The following is a 14,292-nucleotide window of genomic DNA, read 5'->3' as shown; positions in this document are numbered from 1 at the left end:
AAAAAAAGCTATTAACCTGCAGCTATGGGGTTAAACTTAAATGGGGTTGACAGGTTCCCTTTAAAGGGAAATGAATGGTGGAAAGTGGTTTGACTGCCTGGTCACTGGGAAAGCCTTCAGAACATACAGATGAATAAATTCCAGCCCATATCACTCTCCCCCTGCAGAGACACAGGCTCCTGCTCTCCCTCTCACACTCTCCCAACTCTGACGCATTTCTTTTGCTGCAGATTGCGCTGTGACTGTAGTGCACGAGAATGTATGTCATGGAGCTGCCCATGACGGGTCCAAGCCACTTCTAGAGGCAGTGCCCGCGGTAACCGGTACTAGTCACCATTATGTGCAGCTTTATCACTGCCGCACTGACACTGGGCGCTGCACACCGTGTGAGCAGCTCCATCTGCTGGCTGATGCTGAGACCGCACCGCTGCTGCTGTCCTATGTCGTGCAGCGGGCAGTGTACACTAGAGCCGGGCACTGGGGGCATCATCTGGGCAAGGCCGCGCGGCACCAGCAGGCAGGAGCAGGAACCAGTCAGCGGTGTTACAGCTCCGTGCACCCCCTCTCTATGTGCTGGCTGCTTCCTGTTGTTGCTGTCAGTCAGATCTGGGCAGGAAGTCCTGGGCTACAGCAGAGGAGGTAGGTGTGTGCCAGCAGCAGAGGAGGAGGTAGGTGTGTGCCAGCAGCAGAGGAGGAGGTAGGTGTGTGCCAGCAGCAGAGGAGGTAGGTGTGTGCCAGCAGCAGAGGAGGAGGTAGGTGTGTGCCAGCAGCAGAGCAGGAGATAGGTGTGTGCCAGCAGCAGAGGAGGAGGTAGGTGTGTGCCAGCAGCAGAGGAGGAGGTAGGTGTGTGCCAGCAGCAGAGGAGGAGGTAGGTGTGTGCCAGCAGCAGAGGAGGAGGTAGGTGTGTGCCAGCAGCAGAGGAGGAGGTATGTGTGTGCCTGCAGCAGCAGAGGAGGAGGTATGTGTGTGCCAGCAGCAGAGGAGGTATGTGTGTGCCAGCAGCAGAGGAGGAGGTAGGTGTGTGCCAGCAGCAGAGGAGGAGGTAGGTGTGTGCCAGCAGCAGAGGAGGAGGTAGGTGTGTGCCAGCAGCAGAGGAGGAGGTAGGTGTGTGCCTGCAGCAGCAGAGGAGGTATGTGTGTGCCTGCAGCAGAGGAGGAGGTATGTGTGTGCCAGCAGCAGAGGACATAGGTGTGTGCCAGCAGAGGAGGAGGTAGGTGTGTGCCAGCAGCAGCAGGGAGGTATGTGTGTGCCTGCAGCAGAGGAGGAGGTAGGTGTGTGCCAGCAGCAGAGGAGGCAGGTGTGTGCCAGCAGCAGCAGAGGAGGAGGTAGGTGTGTGCCAGCAGAGGAGGAGGTAGGTGTGTGCCAGCAGCAGCAGAGGAGGTAGGTGTGTGCCAGCAGCAGCAGAGGAGGCATGTGTGTGCCTGCAGCAGCAGAGGAGGTATGCGTGTGCCAGCAGCAGAGGAGATAGGTGTGTGCCAGCAGCAGAGGAGGTAGGTGTGTGCCAGCAGAGGAGGAGGTACGTGTGTGCCAGCAGCAGCAGAGGAGGTACGTGTGTGCCTGCAGCAGAGGAGGAGGTATGTGTGTGCCTGCAGCAGAGGAGGAGGTATGTGTGTGCCAGCAGCAGAGGAGGAGGTAGGTGTGTGCCAGCAGCAGAGGAGGAGGTATGTGTGTGCCAGCAGCAGAGGAGGAGGTATGTGTGTGCCTGCAGCAGCAGAGGAGGAGATAGGTGTGTGCCAGCAGAAGAGGAGGTAAGTGTGTGCCAGCAGCAGCAGAGGAGGTATGTGTGTGCCTGCAGCAGAGGAGGAGGTATGTGTGTGCCTGCAGCAGAGGAGGAGGTATGTGTGTGCCAGCAGAGGAGGAGGTAGGTGTGTGCCAGCAGCAGCAGAGGAGATATGTGTGTGCCAACAGCAGAGGAGGTAGGTGTGTGCCAGCAGAGGAGAAGGTAGATGTGTGCCAGCAGCAGCAGAGGAGGTATGCGTGTGCCAGCAGCAGCAGAGGATGTATGCATATGCCAGCAGCAGCAGCAGAGGAGGTAGGTGTGTGCCAGCAGCAGCAGAGGAGGTATGCGTGTGCCAGCAGCAGCAGAGGATGTATGCATATGCCAGCAGCAGCAGAGGAGGCAGGTGTGTGCCAGCAACAGGGGAGGTAGGTATGTGCCAGCAGCAGCAGAGGAGGTATGCGTGTGCCAGCAGCAGCAGAGGAGGTAGGTGTGTGCCAGCAGCAGCAGAGGAGGTAGGTGTGTGCCAGCTGCAACAGGGGAGGTAGGTGTGTGCCAGCAGCAGCAGAGGAGGTATGCGTGTGCCAGCAGCAGCAGAGGAGGTAGGCGTTTGCCAGCAGCAGCAGAGGATTTAGGCGTGTGCCAGCAGCAGCAGAGGAGGTAGGCGTGTGCCAGCAGCAGCAGAGGAGGTAGGCGTGTGCCAGCAGCAGAGGAGGAGGTAGGCGTGTGCCAGCAGCAGAGGAGGAGATAGGCGTGTGCCAGCAGCAGCAGAGGAGGTATGTGTGTGCCAGCAGCAGAGGAGGTAGGCGTGTGCCAGCAGCAGAGGAGGAGGTATGTGTGTGCCAGCAGCAGAGGAGGAGATAGGCGTGTGCCAGCAGCAGAGGAGGAGGTAGGTGTGTGCCAGCAGCAGCAGAGGAGGTATGCGTGTGCCAGCAGCAGCAGAGGAGGTATGCGTGTGCCAGCAGCAGCAGAGGAGGTATGCGTGTGCCAGCAGCAGCAGAGGAGGTATGCATGTGCCAGCAGCAGCAGAGGAGGTATGCGTGTGCCAGCAGCAGAGGAGGTATGCGTGTGCCAGCAGCAGCAGAGGAGGAGGTATACGTGTTCCAGCAGCAGCAGAGGAGGAGGTATGCGGGTGCCAGCAGCAGCAGAGGAGGAGGTATGCGTGTGCCAGCAGCAGCAGAGGAGGTAGGTGTGTGCCAGCAGCAGAGGAGGTAGGTGTGTGCCAGCAGCAGCAGAGGAGGTATGCGTGTGCCAGCAGCAGCAGAGGAGGTATGCGTGTGCCAGCAGCAGCAGAGGAGGTATGCGTGTGCCAGCAGCAGCAGAGGAGGTATGCGTGTGCCAGCAGCAGCAGAGGAGGTATGCGTGTGCCAGCAGCAGCAGAGGAGGAGGTATGCGTGTGCCAGCAGCAGCAGAGGAGGAGGTATGCGTGTGCCAGCAGCAGCAGAGGAGGTAGGTGTGTGCCAGCAGCAGAGGAGGTATGTGTGTGCCAGCAGCAGCAGAGGAGGTAGGTGTGTGCCAGCAGAGGAGGAGGTATGCGTGTGCCAGCAGCAGCAGAGGAGGTATGCGTGTGCCAGCAGCAGCAGAGGAGGTATGCGTGTGCCAGCAGCAGCGGAGGAGAAGGTATGCGTGTGCCAGCTGCAGCAGAGGAGGTATGTGTGTGCCAGCTGCAGCAGAGGAGGTATGCGTGTGCCAGCAGCAGCAGAGGAGAAGGTATGTGTGTGCCAGCTGCAGCAGAGGAGGTATGTGTGTGCCAGCAGCAGCAGAGGAGAAGGTATGCGTGTGCCAGCTGCAGCAGAGGAGGTATGTGTGTGCCAGCAGCAGCAGAGGAGGTAGGCGTGTGCCAGCAGCAGCAGAGGAGGTAGGCGTGTGCCAGCAGCAGCAGAGGAGGTAGGCGTGTGCCAGCAGCAGCAGAGGAGGTAGGTGTGTGCCAGCAGAGGAGGAGGTATGCGTGTGCCAGCAGCAGCAGAGGAGGTATGCGTGTGCCAGCAGCAGCAGAGGAGAAGGTATGCGTGTGCCAGCTGCAGCAGAGGAGGTATGTGTGTGCCAGCAGCAGCAGAGGAGGTATGCGTGTGCCAGCAGCAGCAGAGGAGAAGGTATGCGTGTGCCAGCAGCAGAAGAGGAGGTAGGCGTGTGCCAGCAGCAGCAGAGGAGGTATGTGTGTGCCAGCAGCAGCAGAGGAGGTATGCGTGTGCCAGCAGCAGCAGAGGAGGTGGGCGTGTGCCAGCAGCAGAGGAGGAGGTAGGTGCGTGCCAGCAGCAGCAGAGGAGAAGGTATGCGTGTGCCAGCTGCAGCAGAGGAGGTATGTGTGTGCCAGCAGCAGCAGAGGAGGTATGCGTGTGCCAGCAGCAGCAGAGGAGAAGGTATGCGTGTGCCAGCAGCAGCAGAGGAGGTGGGCGTGTGCCAGCAGCAGAGGAGGAGGTAGGTGCGTGCCAGCAGTAGAGAAGGTAGGCAAGTGCCAGCAGCAGAGGAGGTATGTGTGTGGTGTGGGGAAGAGCTGAAGACGGCGCCTGGTAAGTATAAGGGTGCAGAGAGACGGCCGTAGTTCTCGTGCGAGGATCGCATTGGATTCCTCGGATTGGCCGGCGGCTCTCCTGACCTGAGTGTGACTGTGATGTATTTCTATGCAGCTGTTATACTCGGGTCAGGAGAGCCTACGGTCAGTCCGAGGATTCCATTGCGATCCTCACACCAGAAATACGGCCGCCTGTCTGCGCCCTAAGACTAAGTGCAGGCACCGTACATTAGTGGTACCACTCCAGCACTGAAATATAAAAAAAAAAAAAAACACTTTAGTGGTGCTTTAAGTGGGAAATTGGTTTATGTTTTGTATCTTTCATAACCTTTCTCCACCAGGATGTACCGTTACATCTTATGTCATTTGCAGGTGCATTATACAGCCGTCAATTGCCTCTATGGTTACGTTACCACAATGAGAATTTCATGAATTTTTGATGGCGCAGATTTTCTGTATTATTTCTGCACCTATTAGGTTATGTGTGGGTTTTTTTCATTTAGTTTTTTAGTGTTTTTTTTACATGCGTTTATATACACACAAAACTTTTTTTTTTACTACGTTTTATTTTATTTGTTAGCTCCCCTAGGAACTAGAACCTGTAATCTCACTTATACAATATTGCTATTTATAGTAAAAATGTCAGTGTCCTACGAGGGCCCAGATACAGAACAATCATCACAGAAGAGATACATGACGGACACGGGGGCTTCAGCGGGCCACCGGCTGTCATAGCAATTTATCGGCTCCCTTCGATCTCGTCGCTGGGGTGGGAAAGGGCCCACGAACTAACAGGCTGGATCATGACGCTTTTCAGTGATTGATAGCGGCAATTAAGAGGTTAATAGCAAGGATAGGTGGGTGCGCCAATTGCTGCTGTACGAGGCAAATGTCAGATATATAATATAGCCGGATCTGCCCTCTGTGGAGCGGACTCTGCTTCTGAGTCCCTGACGCTCTCCATGACATAGTAGTACGTCAGGGAAAGTACAGAGGTTATTTGGCAAAGTGAATAGTGTCATTCACAACTACATTCGCTGCAAAAAAACAAGCCCTCATACGGCTATGTCAGCGGTAAAATAAACAGCTATGGCTCTTGGAGGAAGGGGGGGGGATCACTAAAGAGCAAGAATTAAAATTGACCACAGTGGAAAGCGCACCTGTCAGCTGGATTGTGCTCAGTAAACCACATACACTGTCAGATGGGCGCTGTTACACTGAGTAAAATGATACCTTGGTTGATGTAATCCGTCCTGTGGTTGTTGTTTAATGTGTATTGACAGTTTAGAGATAATGATATACTTGTGCTCCGGGGTGACCTTTGCGCGGGTCTTTATTTGGTGCTCTGTTCTCATATTCATCATTGTGGCTTAAATGACAGGTCACTGAACCTTCAGTAACCTGCCTCCTATTGTAAATACTGCCCTTGCGCAGTTCATAGACCAAAAAAAAATTAAACTTCACCAAAATGGCGCCGGCAGCTGCACTTGCGCAGTGGCATCTATCCGCAAGCCGGCAGCGCCATTTTGTTGGAGGAATTTTTTTTTTAGCTCCAGCAAAATGACACCACTGGCGGCGCTTGCACAGTAACATCTATCGGCAAGTGATAGATGAAGGTTCAGTGACCTGTCATTTAAGCCGCAATGATGGATATGAGAACATTTCACCAAATAAAGACCCGCCCACAGGCCGCCCTGCAGCATGAGCATATCATTATCTCCAAACTGAAAATACAGATTAAACAACAACCACAGGACGGATTTCATCAACCCAGGTATCATTTTAATCAGAGTAATGTAACAGTGTATGTAGATTACTTAGCAAAATCCTGATAACAGGTTAGATTTAAATGTTTTGCAAGTTTTTTTTTTTTTTAGAGGACTAGAACTGGTGTACTTGATCTGTGAGCATAACGTCAACAGGGAGGACAAAGGTAACAGGACGAAGAGGGGGGTCTTCCCCCAAATGTCAATCTGTCATGACATTGCATTGAGACCCTGTTTCTGCTATGTAGCCCATGGGTGTGACAGCCTCTCTGTCTAAACCCTCAGATGCCACAATCACTATTGACATAGTTATCCCCAGTCTCCATTGTTGCAGCAGGGTTTCAGGTGTATGTTACAAATGATCCCATGCCACATTTACAGTGCTTAGCATAAATGAGTACACTGCAAACAGATGTGTCAGAAAGCCTCCAGCATCCAGGCCCTAAAGGAGGTCCTTCTTAAAGAATAGACGTTACAATATGTCGCCAACTTGTTCATCCCCTGCCTAGAAGACCTGGTGCTGTCTTTAAAAATCATGGTGGTCATCCACAATACTAGATGTAGTAGTTTTTGATGTGGGGCGTATTCAATTTTGCATTAACTAATTTGAGTAAAGATTTTGTAATAAGTTATATTATTAACCTTACTTTCATGTTATGGATTAAAAAATGTTCTATGAATCTTAGTCTAGTCAAAATTGTGGAAATTGTTCTTGCGTTCAGTAAGAAAATGATTAAAATCCTACTTTTCAAAGGGGGTGTACTCATTTATGCTGAGCACTGTATATGGCATTTTGTGGGAATGAGTTCCCTCCTGTTCCCTTTGTTTATGGCAAATGGCAGGGACGAGTTGAAAAAAAAGGTTAAGAGTCCCTAACCAATCACCATTTGTTTTTAGCTACTGCAAATATGTTTTACTCATTAAAAAAAAGTAAGAAAAAACTATTAGAAGAGGATTTGTCACTTGTGTTTCATTATATATCAGTTTGGCATCATGTTTTTAACCTTCTTGGGTAAAATTGCAAAGTGCTTGTATAAACAAGTAATGTAAATTGCCTCTTCAGAGAGGAAGAGGACTTGTACTCTATAGCGCCACCTATTGGAAGTAGCAATCCTACCAGTCACAATCAACCCTTTAACAAGTCTTGTAATATGACTTAGGATAAAAGCCGAATCAGAATCTCAATTTGCAGACACGGTGTTTCGGGGTATTGCCCCTCGTCAGTGCAAAGTATGAGATCTGATTTGGCTAGGTGACAGGCTCTGGACTGAGGTCTAAGGCTATGTTCACACATCATGTTTTTTTTTTGGCATAAATTTTCTGCAGCAAACCCTGATCTTCAAGGGCATTTTGTTCAGGATTTTTTTGCAGTTTTGGTGCTTTTTTATGTGTTTTTTCAGCGTTTTTTCACTGTCCTTCTGTCTTTTTTATGTATGTACATAAAGTTCTGTGGAAAAAAAAAAAATTATATTTTGGCATCAAAAACGCTGATACAAATTTTGATGCGTTTTTTCAGCATTTTTTTCACCACTTATTACTTCCCATGGGTGAAAAAACGCTGAAAGAAGTGACATGCTCTATTTTCCAAAAAAACATGCAAGGCACAAAATCCAGAACAAAAAAAAACATGATATGTGAACAGAGAATACTGGTTTCTCAGACTATGGGGGTACTGCAAAAGGCAGCTGAAAATATGCATAAAAAACTGCATCAAAAAACCGCTGAAAAAAACATGATGTGTGAACATGGCCTAAGGGTTAACGTTTCTCCTTGTGGAGAGTGACATACTGGCACCAGCATGAGAATTAAGGTAATGGAGGAGAAAGAATACAGATGTTGTTGCCTACCATGGGAACTCGTTGGTCTGCATAGAAGCTGTAAACACAATACATTAGTATAGTTTTAATTAAGGTCTACTGCAAAGTTGCTTCTATCCTTATTTTAGGCACATTGGACCAATATGAAATAGACAAATATACTAAATATTTTGACACTTGGTATGGTAATGGTGTGACTTTTCTTCCTAGAAGATTCTTTATGCTAAAATACAGAGGTGATGAAGATGACCATGCGGAGAGCTGTGAGCTCCACCGCGCAGTGCAGATGGACGAACCACAACACCTATCAGAGTTGCTGTGCCAGGACCGATATAAGGAATATATAGAGAGCAGAAATGGATGGGGCGTGCCAGTCACCCCTCTCCGCCTGGCGGCTTCCCAGGGCTCTCTGGAGTGCCTGAAGATACTTCTGGCCAATGGGGCAGAAGTGGACTGCTTAGATGTAAAAGCCCAGACTCCGCTCTTCGCGGCTGTGAGTGCTGGACACTTTGACTGTGTTCGAGAATTACTAAAAGCTGGTGCCAACCCTTGTGGCAGTGTCTATAATAATTGCTCCCCCGTGCTGACAGCATCTCGCGATGGTGGAGACAAAATACTGAAGGAGCTACTGGATTATGGAGCAGACACTAATGTTCGATTGAAAAAGCCACCAATAAGGACTATACCTAGCACAGGCTGTAGCGGACCCTTATACCTCGCTGCTGTGTATGGCCAGTTGGAATGCTTCAGGACTCTTCTCCTTTATGGAGCCGAACCAAATTATAATTGTACGGACCAGGACATTTTAATGAAAATCAAGCATCCTGTATCTGTGCTAGAGATATGTCTGAAGCATGGCTGTAGCCCAGAATTTATACATCTTCTCATAGATTTTGGTGCACACTTATATTTACCCAATGTGCATACCTACCAGCCATTGGCACAACGCCACTCACTGGAGCTTCTAGAGAAAGAAAAAGGTAAAGTTGTTAAAACACCACATTCATAGGCTTCAATGACCAGTGTTTCTATGCTGTGACCGGTCATATGCTGAAAACTGGGAGTCATTCTTTCCTGGGGAAGACAATGCTGCGATAACTTCCTACTTTTTAACTATATATTGTGGGCTTTCCATTGTGAAGAAAATCTGATATCTACCATTACCCATCCTATCAACAATGGGGTGTGGTGACCTATGACTGTCATGGCTATGGGGCTCTGAGGCCTCTAGGTATGTCCCTGGCTGATAGTTTAACCCTCCGTCACATACAATATCGGTTCTAACGAGTTCACATACAATGTGACTGTCAGGTGCAGGCTAGAAAAATACCTATAATATCTAATGTTTGCAATTTCAGTGCTCTAAAAGTGATCAGTGACCTTCATAGGGGTGTAATAAAAGAGACTACACATAATCAGGTGCAAAAAAAACCCATTTACTTAACATAAAACTAATAACTCTGAAATACAAACATTTCAAAACTCCTGCCAAATAGTCCCCAGTTCGACTGTCAAAAAACTCTACAAAGAAAATTTATGGAAACAAACTTAATTTTAAGGTACCTTAAGTACTATTAAACACACACTCAATCAGAATTAGATCCTGAAGTTTCCCCAGAAAAATTACACTTGCAGAGCAAAGAGCAAGAATTACACATAATTTTTGCATGTGTCAGGCAGATTGCATTATGACATTTGTGACATTTATAATTAGAAAGCCTTCTGATTCCGCTTTCCGTGGTGCAGGTGGTGCATCTCCTTCTTTTTGGAGGTGGTGCAGGTGGTGAATTTTCACTATCATCTTCTGGGCGGAATCTTTTGAGCTGAACTTGAAGGCGAGAGGGGATACCGATTGTTTTCATACTTCTCCTGCGTAGCTTTCCAAGCACTAGTTCATGGGCCAATTTTTTCAGATAGAATCGTCTACGGAGTGGTTCAAGCTTGTTTTCAAGGTAAATGACTTATGAATTTATACCACCCAAATTCAACATAGCAAAAAACATGACCATTGGCCAGCGTTTGGTGTTTCTGCTGACGTTGAAAGTTGAGCACATCTGATCAGCTGTATCAACACCCCCTTTGGTTGCATTATAAAATGTAATTATCTCCGGGTTTTTTTGTGCCTCAGTCCCAGGATCGATGGCATCATCATCATGAAGTGTTGATAGAAGAAGTACAATTTTTTTTGCTTGTGGTACATAGGAAACCAAAGCCTTTCCATTATGGAATGCAAACATACTGCTGTACTGTTGTCTCCCTTTCACACTTACAAACTGTGTAGGCAATTCTTTTTTATTTTTTCTTACAGTTACGACATATGAAAGCTTCTGCATTTTCAGATAATCAATCAGATCACAATTTGAAAACCAATTGTCAGCTGTTATATTGCGACCCGATCCAAATAAGGGCTCAGCCAGTCTTTTTACAACATCACTGGGTTTGTTGCTGACACAGTAAGGACCTTCTGGTTGTTTTCCTGCATAAACTTCCAGGTTGTAAGTGTAGGTCTTACTGGCATCAACAAGGGCATACATTTTTATTCCATATTTGTTAGGCTTTGATGGAATATATTGACGAAAGGCACATTTACCACGAAAACCAGGGAGCATTTCGTCAATAGTGAGATTCTCCCCAGGGCAATAGCTTTTTTTACAGTTTTCAACAAATTTTTGGAATATATCACGAATTGGAGCAAGTCGGTCATGTGGTTTACGTTCGGTTCGGGTAGTTCTGTCGTCAAACCGAAGGCAACGAATTAGAAGCTTGAATCTGTTTATGGACATAACAAGGCCAAATTTTTCAACTCCATCCCCATCTTTACTCCAAAGTTCCTCCAAACTTTGTCTATTTGCCCTATAAGCTCCTGCAAGGTATAATAATCCAAATAAAGCACGCAGTTCTATTTCATCTGTGGCCTTGATGGTTCTGTTGCAGATGAACTTGTCCTTTATAATGTCTATATATTGGTTGGTATATGTGTCAATAGAGTCCAGAATGTCATCTGTGAATAAACTATTCCAGCATTCAACTGCAGTTTTTGCATTACTTGCAGTTCCTATAACTGCAGGAAGGTGAGTAATAATGTTTTGAGGATCCCTTCGTTTTTTCTGCAATGGCTTCTTGTTCCATTGTTTTTTTTTTTAACTTTTCCCATATAATAAGATTCGACATCTTCATCCTCATCACTGTCACCATCTTGCTCTGTTTCAGAATCCACTTCACATACTTCCACCTCATCATGAGAATCAATCTCACTTTCCTCTCCTAAATCCTCATTCAGTGTGGGGTCTGCATGATCTAACAGCATGTTTGTTACTTCCTCAACACCAAGGTTTTTTGATAAATTGTACATTTTCCTCTCCATTTCAGCAGATAATCTGAAGCAAGAGAAGGAATATGTGTTAGGGAACTACTGTATATGCCTGAGCAGCACACTTTCTTTTTTAATCTGCCTTATTTCTATGAAATATCCTCACACTTTGTGCTATACATTCATAAAACAAGCTAAATAAACAATTGTGATGAATAAAAACATAAAATACCAACCTTATTGAGTGTGACGTGTTCACATACAATGAGCCTGAGAGATTAGCGCAGCTATATCTATCCTCCTGAAGCTCTGCAATCCAACTGTGGTATGAGGTTTCATAGAGCTGCTAGAGACAGGAGACTACCTGGAGGGAGGGGATTTCCTCACAATCTGGTGAGGAAGGAGAAATGAAAGTAAAAGAGATGTGCCTGTCAGGCCTATTGTATGTGACGGAGGGTTAATAGGAGAAAATGGTGTATTTTTTTATATGCTGGGGAAAATTTTTAAAAAATTTTTGATGGTGTAAAAATAGAGAAAAATGCAGAGCCTTTGTCAGTTAGGGCCGGGGGCACGGTTACAGCCACCGCTCTGTGACTGAACCGACGCCGCCCCCGTGACGGAAACCCGAATGCAGCCTGGGAGAATAAAGTTAATTCTGTCAGCACAATATGAGCTGTAGCTACCTTTTCTCACTGCCCAGCATGCATTGCACATGCCATTGTGCAATGCATGCCGGCAGTGAGCTAAAAACCCTCCACTCTATTATGCCTGTATGATGTTTGACAAGCAGGAGGGCAGAACGTTTTTTTTCCACTTCCAATTCATTTCAATGGCGAACTTGTGAAAAAAGTGGCAAGAATTAACATATTTTTATTTCCTGACCCAAAAACACATACAGAAAAATATACTCCATGTGCACTCTAAACTTGTTTTCCCACTAAAATGAATGGGAAGGTCATTTGAAGCATTTTTTTTTAGTCCATTTTGGTGCAGTGGTTCAACTTCTGAATCAACCTAAGAAAACTACAGGCCCGATTAATCAAGGCCTGCGCTGTTCATGCCGGTCTTGATGAGGAGGCGTGCTGGAGTCAGATGCTCCTGGTCCATGAGTAGTTGCACACCTCTTCATGAATCTGAAGCGTCTGACGAGTCAGGGACTGCACTGAGATTTCTGACGGGTGGAATGTCGCAGCTTGTCATGAATTAGATGGGCTGTGGCATCATGACTCCGTCCCACCCCAGCTGCCCCCATTTTGGCAGACTTGGGAGAAACTGCTGTGAAAATGCTAAAAATCAATACATTTAAGTGCAACTCTGAGTTGCTCCTAAATTTTATGACTTTTCAAACCTCTTACACCAGAATTCTGGCGTGAAAACTTTGATGAGTCGGGGCCCTACATGTGACCATACCCGTAGGCAAATTATAGATTCTATGAAATTGCTTCTATATCTTAGCAGGTGCATAAGAGGACCAACCTGTTCATCAGTTGTGTCCAGATCAGGCAAAAAAAGAACTGGCCAAAATCAATGAATTTTTATGAATCCACCATTTCGCAACAGGTGGTCTAGCGGTACAGGATGTCATGATTGTAGAGATCAGATGGTAAAATAATATTGATACAAACAAGTACATTGAACACTGATTTATATATGTGTGTTGGTTTGCAGAATATCCCAGATCCCTGATGTCTCAGTGTCGTCTAACCATAAGGAGAAGGCTAAACCAAATGGGAAAGTTACGTCTCATTGATCGGCTGAAGATTCCACAAAGGATAGTGAAATACTTACAGCATCAGAGCAACTAATGCTGAAGGAGACATAAAAAATGGACAGCTCAAATAAAATAACCATTTTATATAATCGTGGTGTTATGTCATCTGTATAGGAAGAAGAGGATTTTGACTTACAACGCTCTAACGACATGGAAATCTGCAGACACTTAATTTTGCCAAATCATCAGTCACTAGGCCACCACACTGTAAGAAAAGTGAATGGCCACAGTCTTCTCATCAGAGCAACACTTTTCCCATTTACTCTAATGACATGATTCAGTGTTGGTGTATTGGGATACCTACTCTTCTATACCTTTAGCCTAGCACAACTCAAAATCTCATGGCTTCTAGTACCATCTATATCCAGATGACTCTAAAAAATATCTCTCTGGCCCAGATGTCACCTCTCTGCTGTCCAGAATCTCAGAGTGTCTATCAGCCATATCCTCCTCCTTCTCATCACACCTTCTAAAACTCGACAGAGAGAAAACTGATGAAAAAAGGTTTTTCAACCCAGCAAAAAGTATTGTGACTTCATTAAAATAGTAGCATGGACATAGAGAAATACTGACACATTTCGAGTTTAGCCAACAAAGATTATCTATGATTAAAAGTCAGCCAGACTCGAAACGCGTCAAATTTTTTTATTGCCCATTCTACTATTTTAATGAAGTCACAATAAAGATTCGCTTTGCTGGATTGAAAAACCCTTTTCATCACTTCGAACAAAGCTGTTTGATACATCACAAGTGGAGTATATTGCCCAGGAATCAGATTGAGCAACATACATATATTTAATGGAGTGAGCTGTATTTACAAGCTTTTACAGAGACAAAACTGAACCCATCATCTTTCCCCTATCTCACGCAGTTCCTCTACTAGACCTATCTATCACCGTTATTGACCCCGTACTTTCTTCTCTCTCACAAGTCCACTGCACTGGTTGTATCCTCTGATTCTGCTCCATCCTTTGAATCACATGTCCAAATCCTTACTGCCTCCACCTCATGTCTCCTCCGACTCAACTCCTGAATCTCCTGCCTTGATTACTGCCAAATCCTCCCATCTAATACTCTTGTACTCCTCCAAGCTATTCTTAATCCTTAACCGACATGGCTAATTTTCTGTTTTGCGTTCTCGTTCCATCTTCCAAGGGCCATAACTTTTTTTATTTTTCTGTCCACATAGACTAATGAAGGCTTGTTTTTTGTGGGACCAATTTACTTTTGAATCATACATTTTACCACACAGAACTTTTTTCAAATTTTCCAGTACACTAATTGCAGTGAACTTGCAAAAAAAACCCCCGCAGATCTGACATAGTTTTTTGGCAATTGTTTTTACGGGGTACATTGTGTGGTAAAAATGACCTGGCATCATGATTCTTCTCATCAGTAC

The 14,292-nt window shown here is 46.4% G+C and overlaps 1 protein-coding gene across 8 annotated transcripts; it reads left to right on the top strand.

Moving 5' to 3' along the window:
• Positions 1-325: 325 nt before the first annotated feature.
• LOC141154708 (ankyrin repeat and SOCS box protein 12-like) lies at positions 326-13,088 on the top strand. 8 transcript variants are annotated; one of them, XM_073641052.1, is made up of 3 exons: positions 326-639; positions 8,026-8,792; positions 12,791-13,082. In XM_073641052.1, the coding sequence occupies exons 1-3, from the start codon at positions 569-571 to the stop codon at positions 12,925-12,927; spliced, it is 975 nt and encodes a 324-aa protein (XP_073497153.1). In that variant the 5' UTR covers positions 326-568; the 3' UTR covers positions 12,928-13,082. The 8 variants fall into 8 exon arrangements, with proteins under 8 accessions (XP_073497153.1, XP_073497152.1, XP_073497159.1 ...); XM_073641051.1 differs by having other exon boundaries at positions 8,023-8,792; XM_073641058.1 differs by lacking the exon at positions 326-639 and adding an exon at positions 808-958 and having other exon boundaries at positions 8,023-8,792; positions 12,791-13,084.
• The last annotated feature ends 1,204 nt before the right edge of the window (positions 13,089-14,292 follow it).

This window comes from Phyllobates terribilis, unplaced genomic scaffold (genome assembly GCF_046119375.1).
Source record: "Phyllobates terribilis strain yellow unplaced genomic scaffold, ASM4611937v1 Scaffold_7__3_contigs__length_470593459, whole genome shotgun sequence".
NCBI lineage: Eukaryota > Metazoa > Chordata > Amphibia > Anura > Dendrobatidae > Phyllobates > Phyllobates terribilis.
Note: the sequence above shows the minus strand (reverse complement) of the source record. Positions and strands in the feature narration are given on the sequence as shown.

What these genes read in the sequence shown, in the direction of transcription:
- LOC141154708 (XM_073641050.1), top strand. Translation starts at nt 3,990, where the DNA reads ATGCGTGTGCCAGCTGCAGCAGAGGAGGTATGTGTGTGCCAGCAGCAG. An exon ending in TGCCAGCAGCAGAGGAGGAG is followed by an intron (nt 4,136 to 8,025) that starts GTAGGTGCGTGC and finishes TCTTCCTAGAAG; the next exon opens with ATTCTTTATGCTAAAATACA. An exon ending in GCTTCTAGAGAAAGAAAAAG is followed by an intron (nt 8,793 to 12,790) that starts GTAAAGTTGTTA and finishes GTTGGTTTGCAG; the next exon opens with AATATCCCAGATCCCTGATG.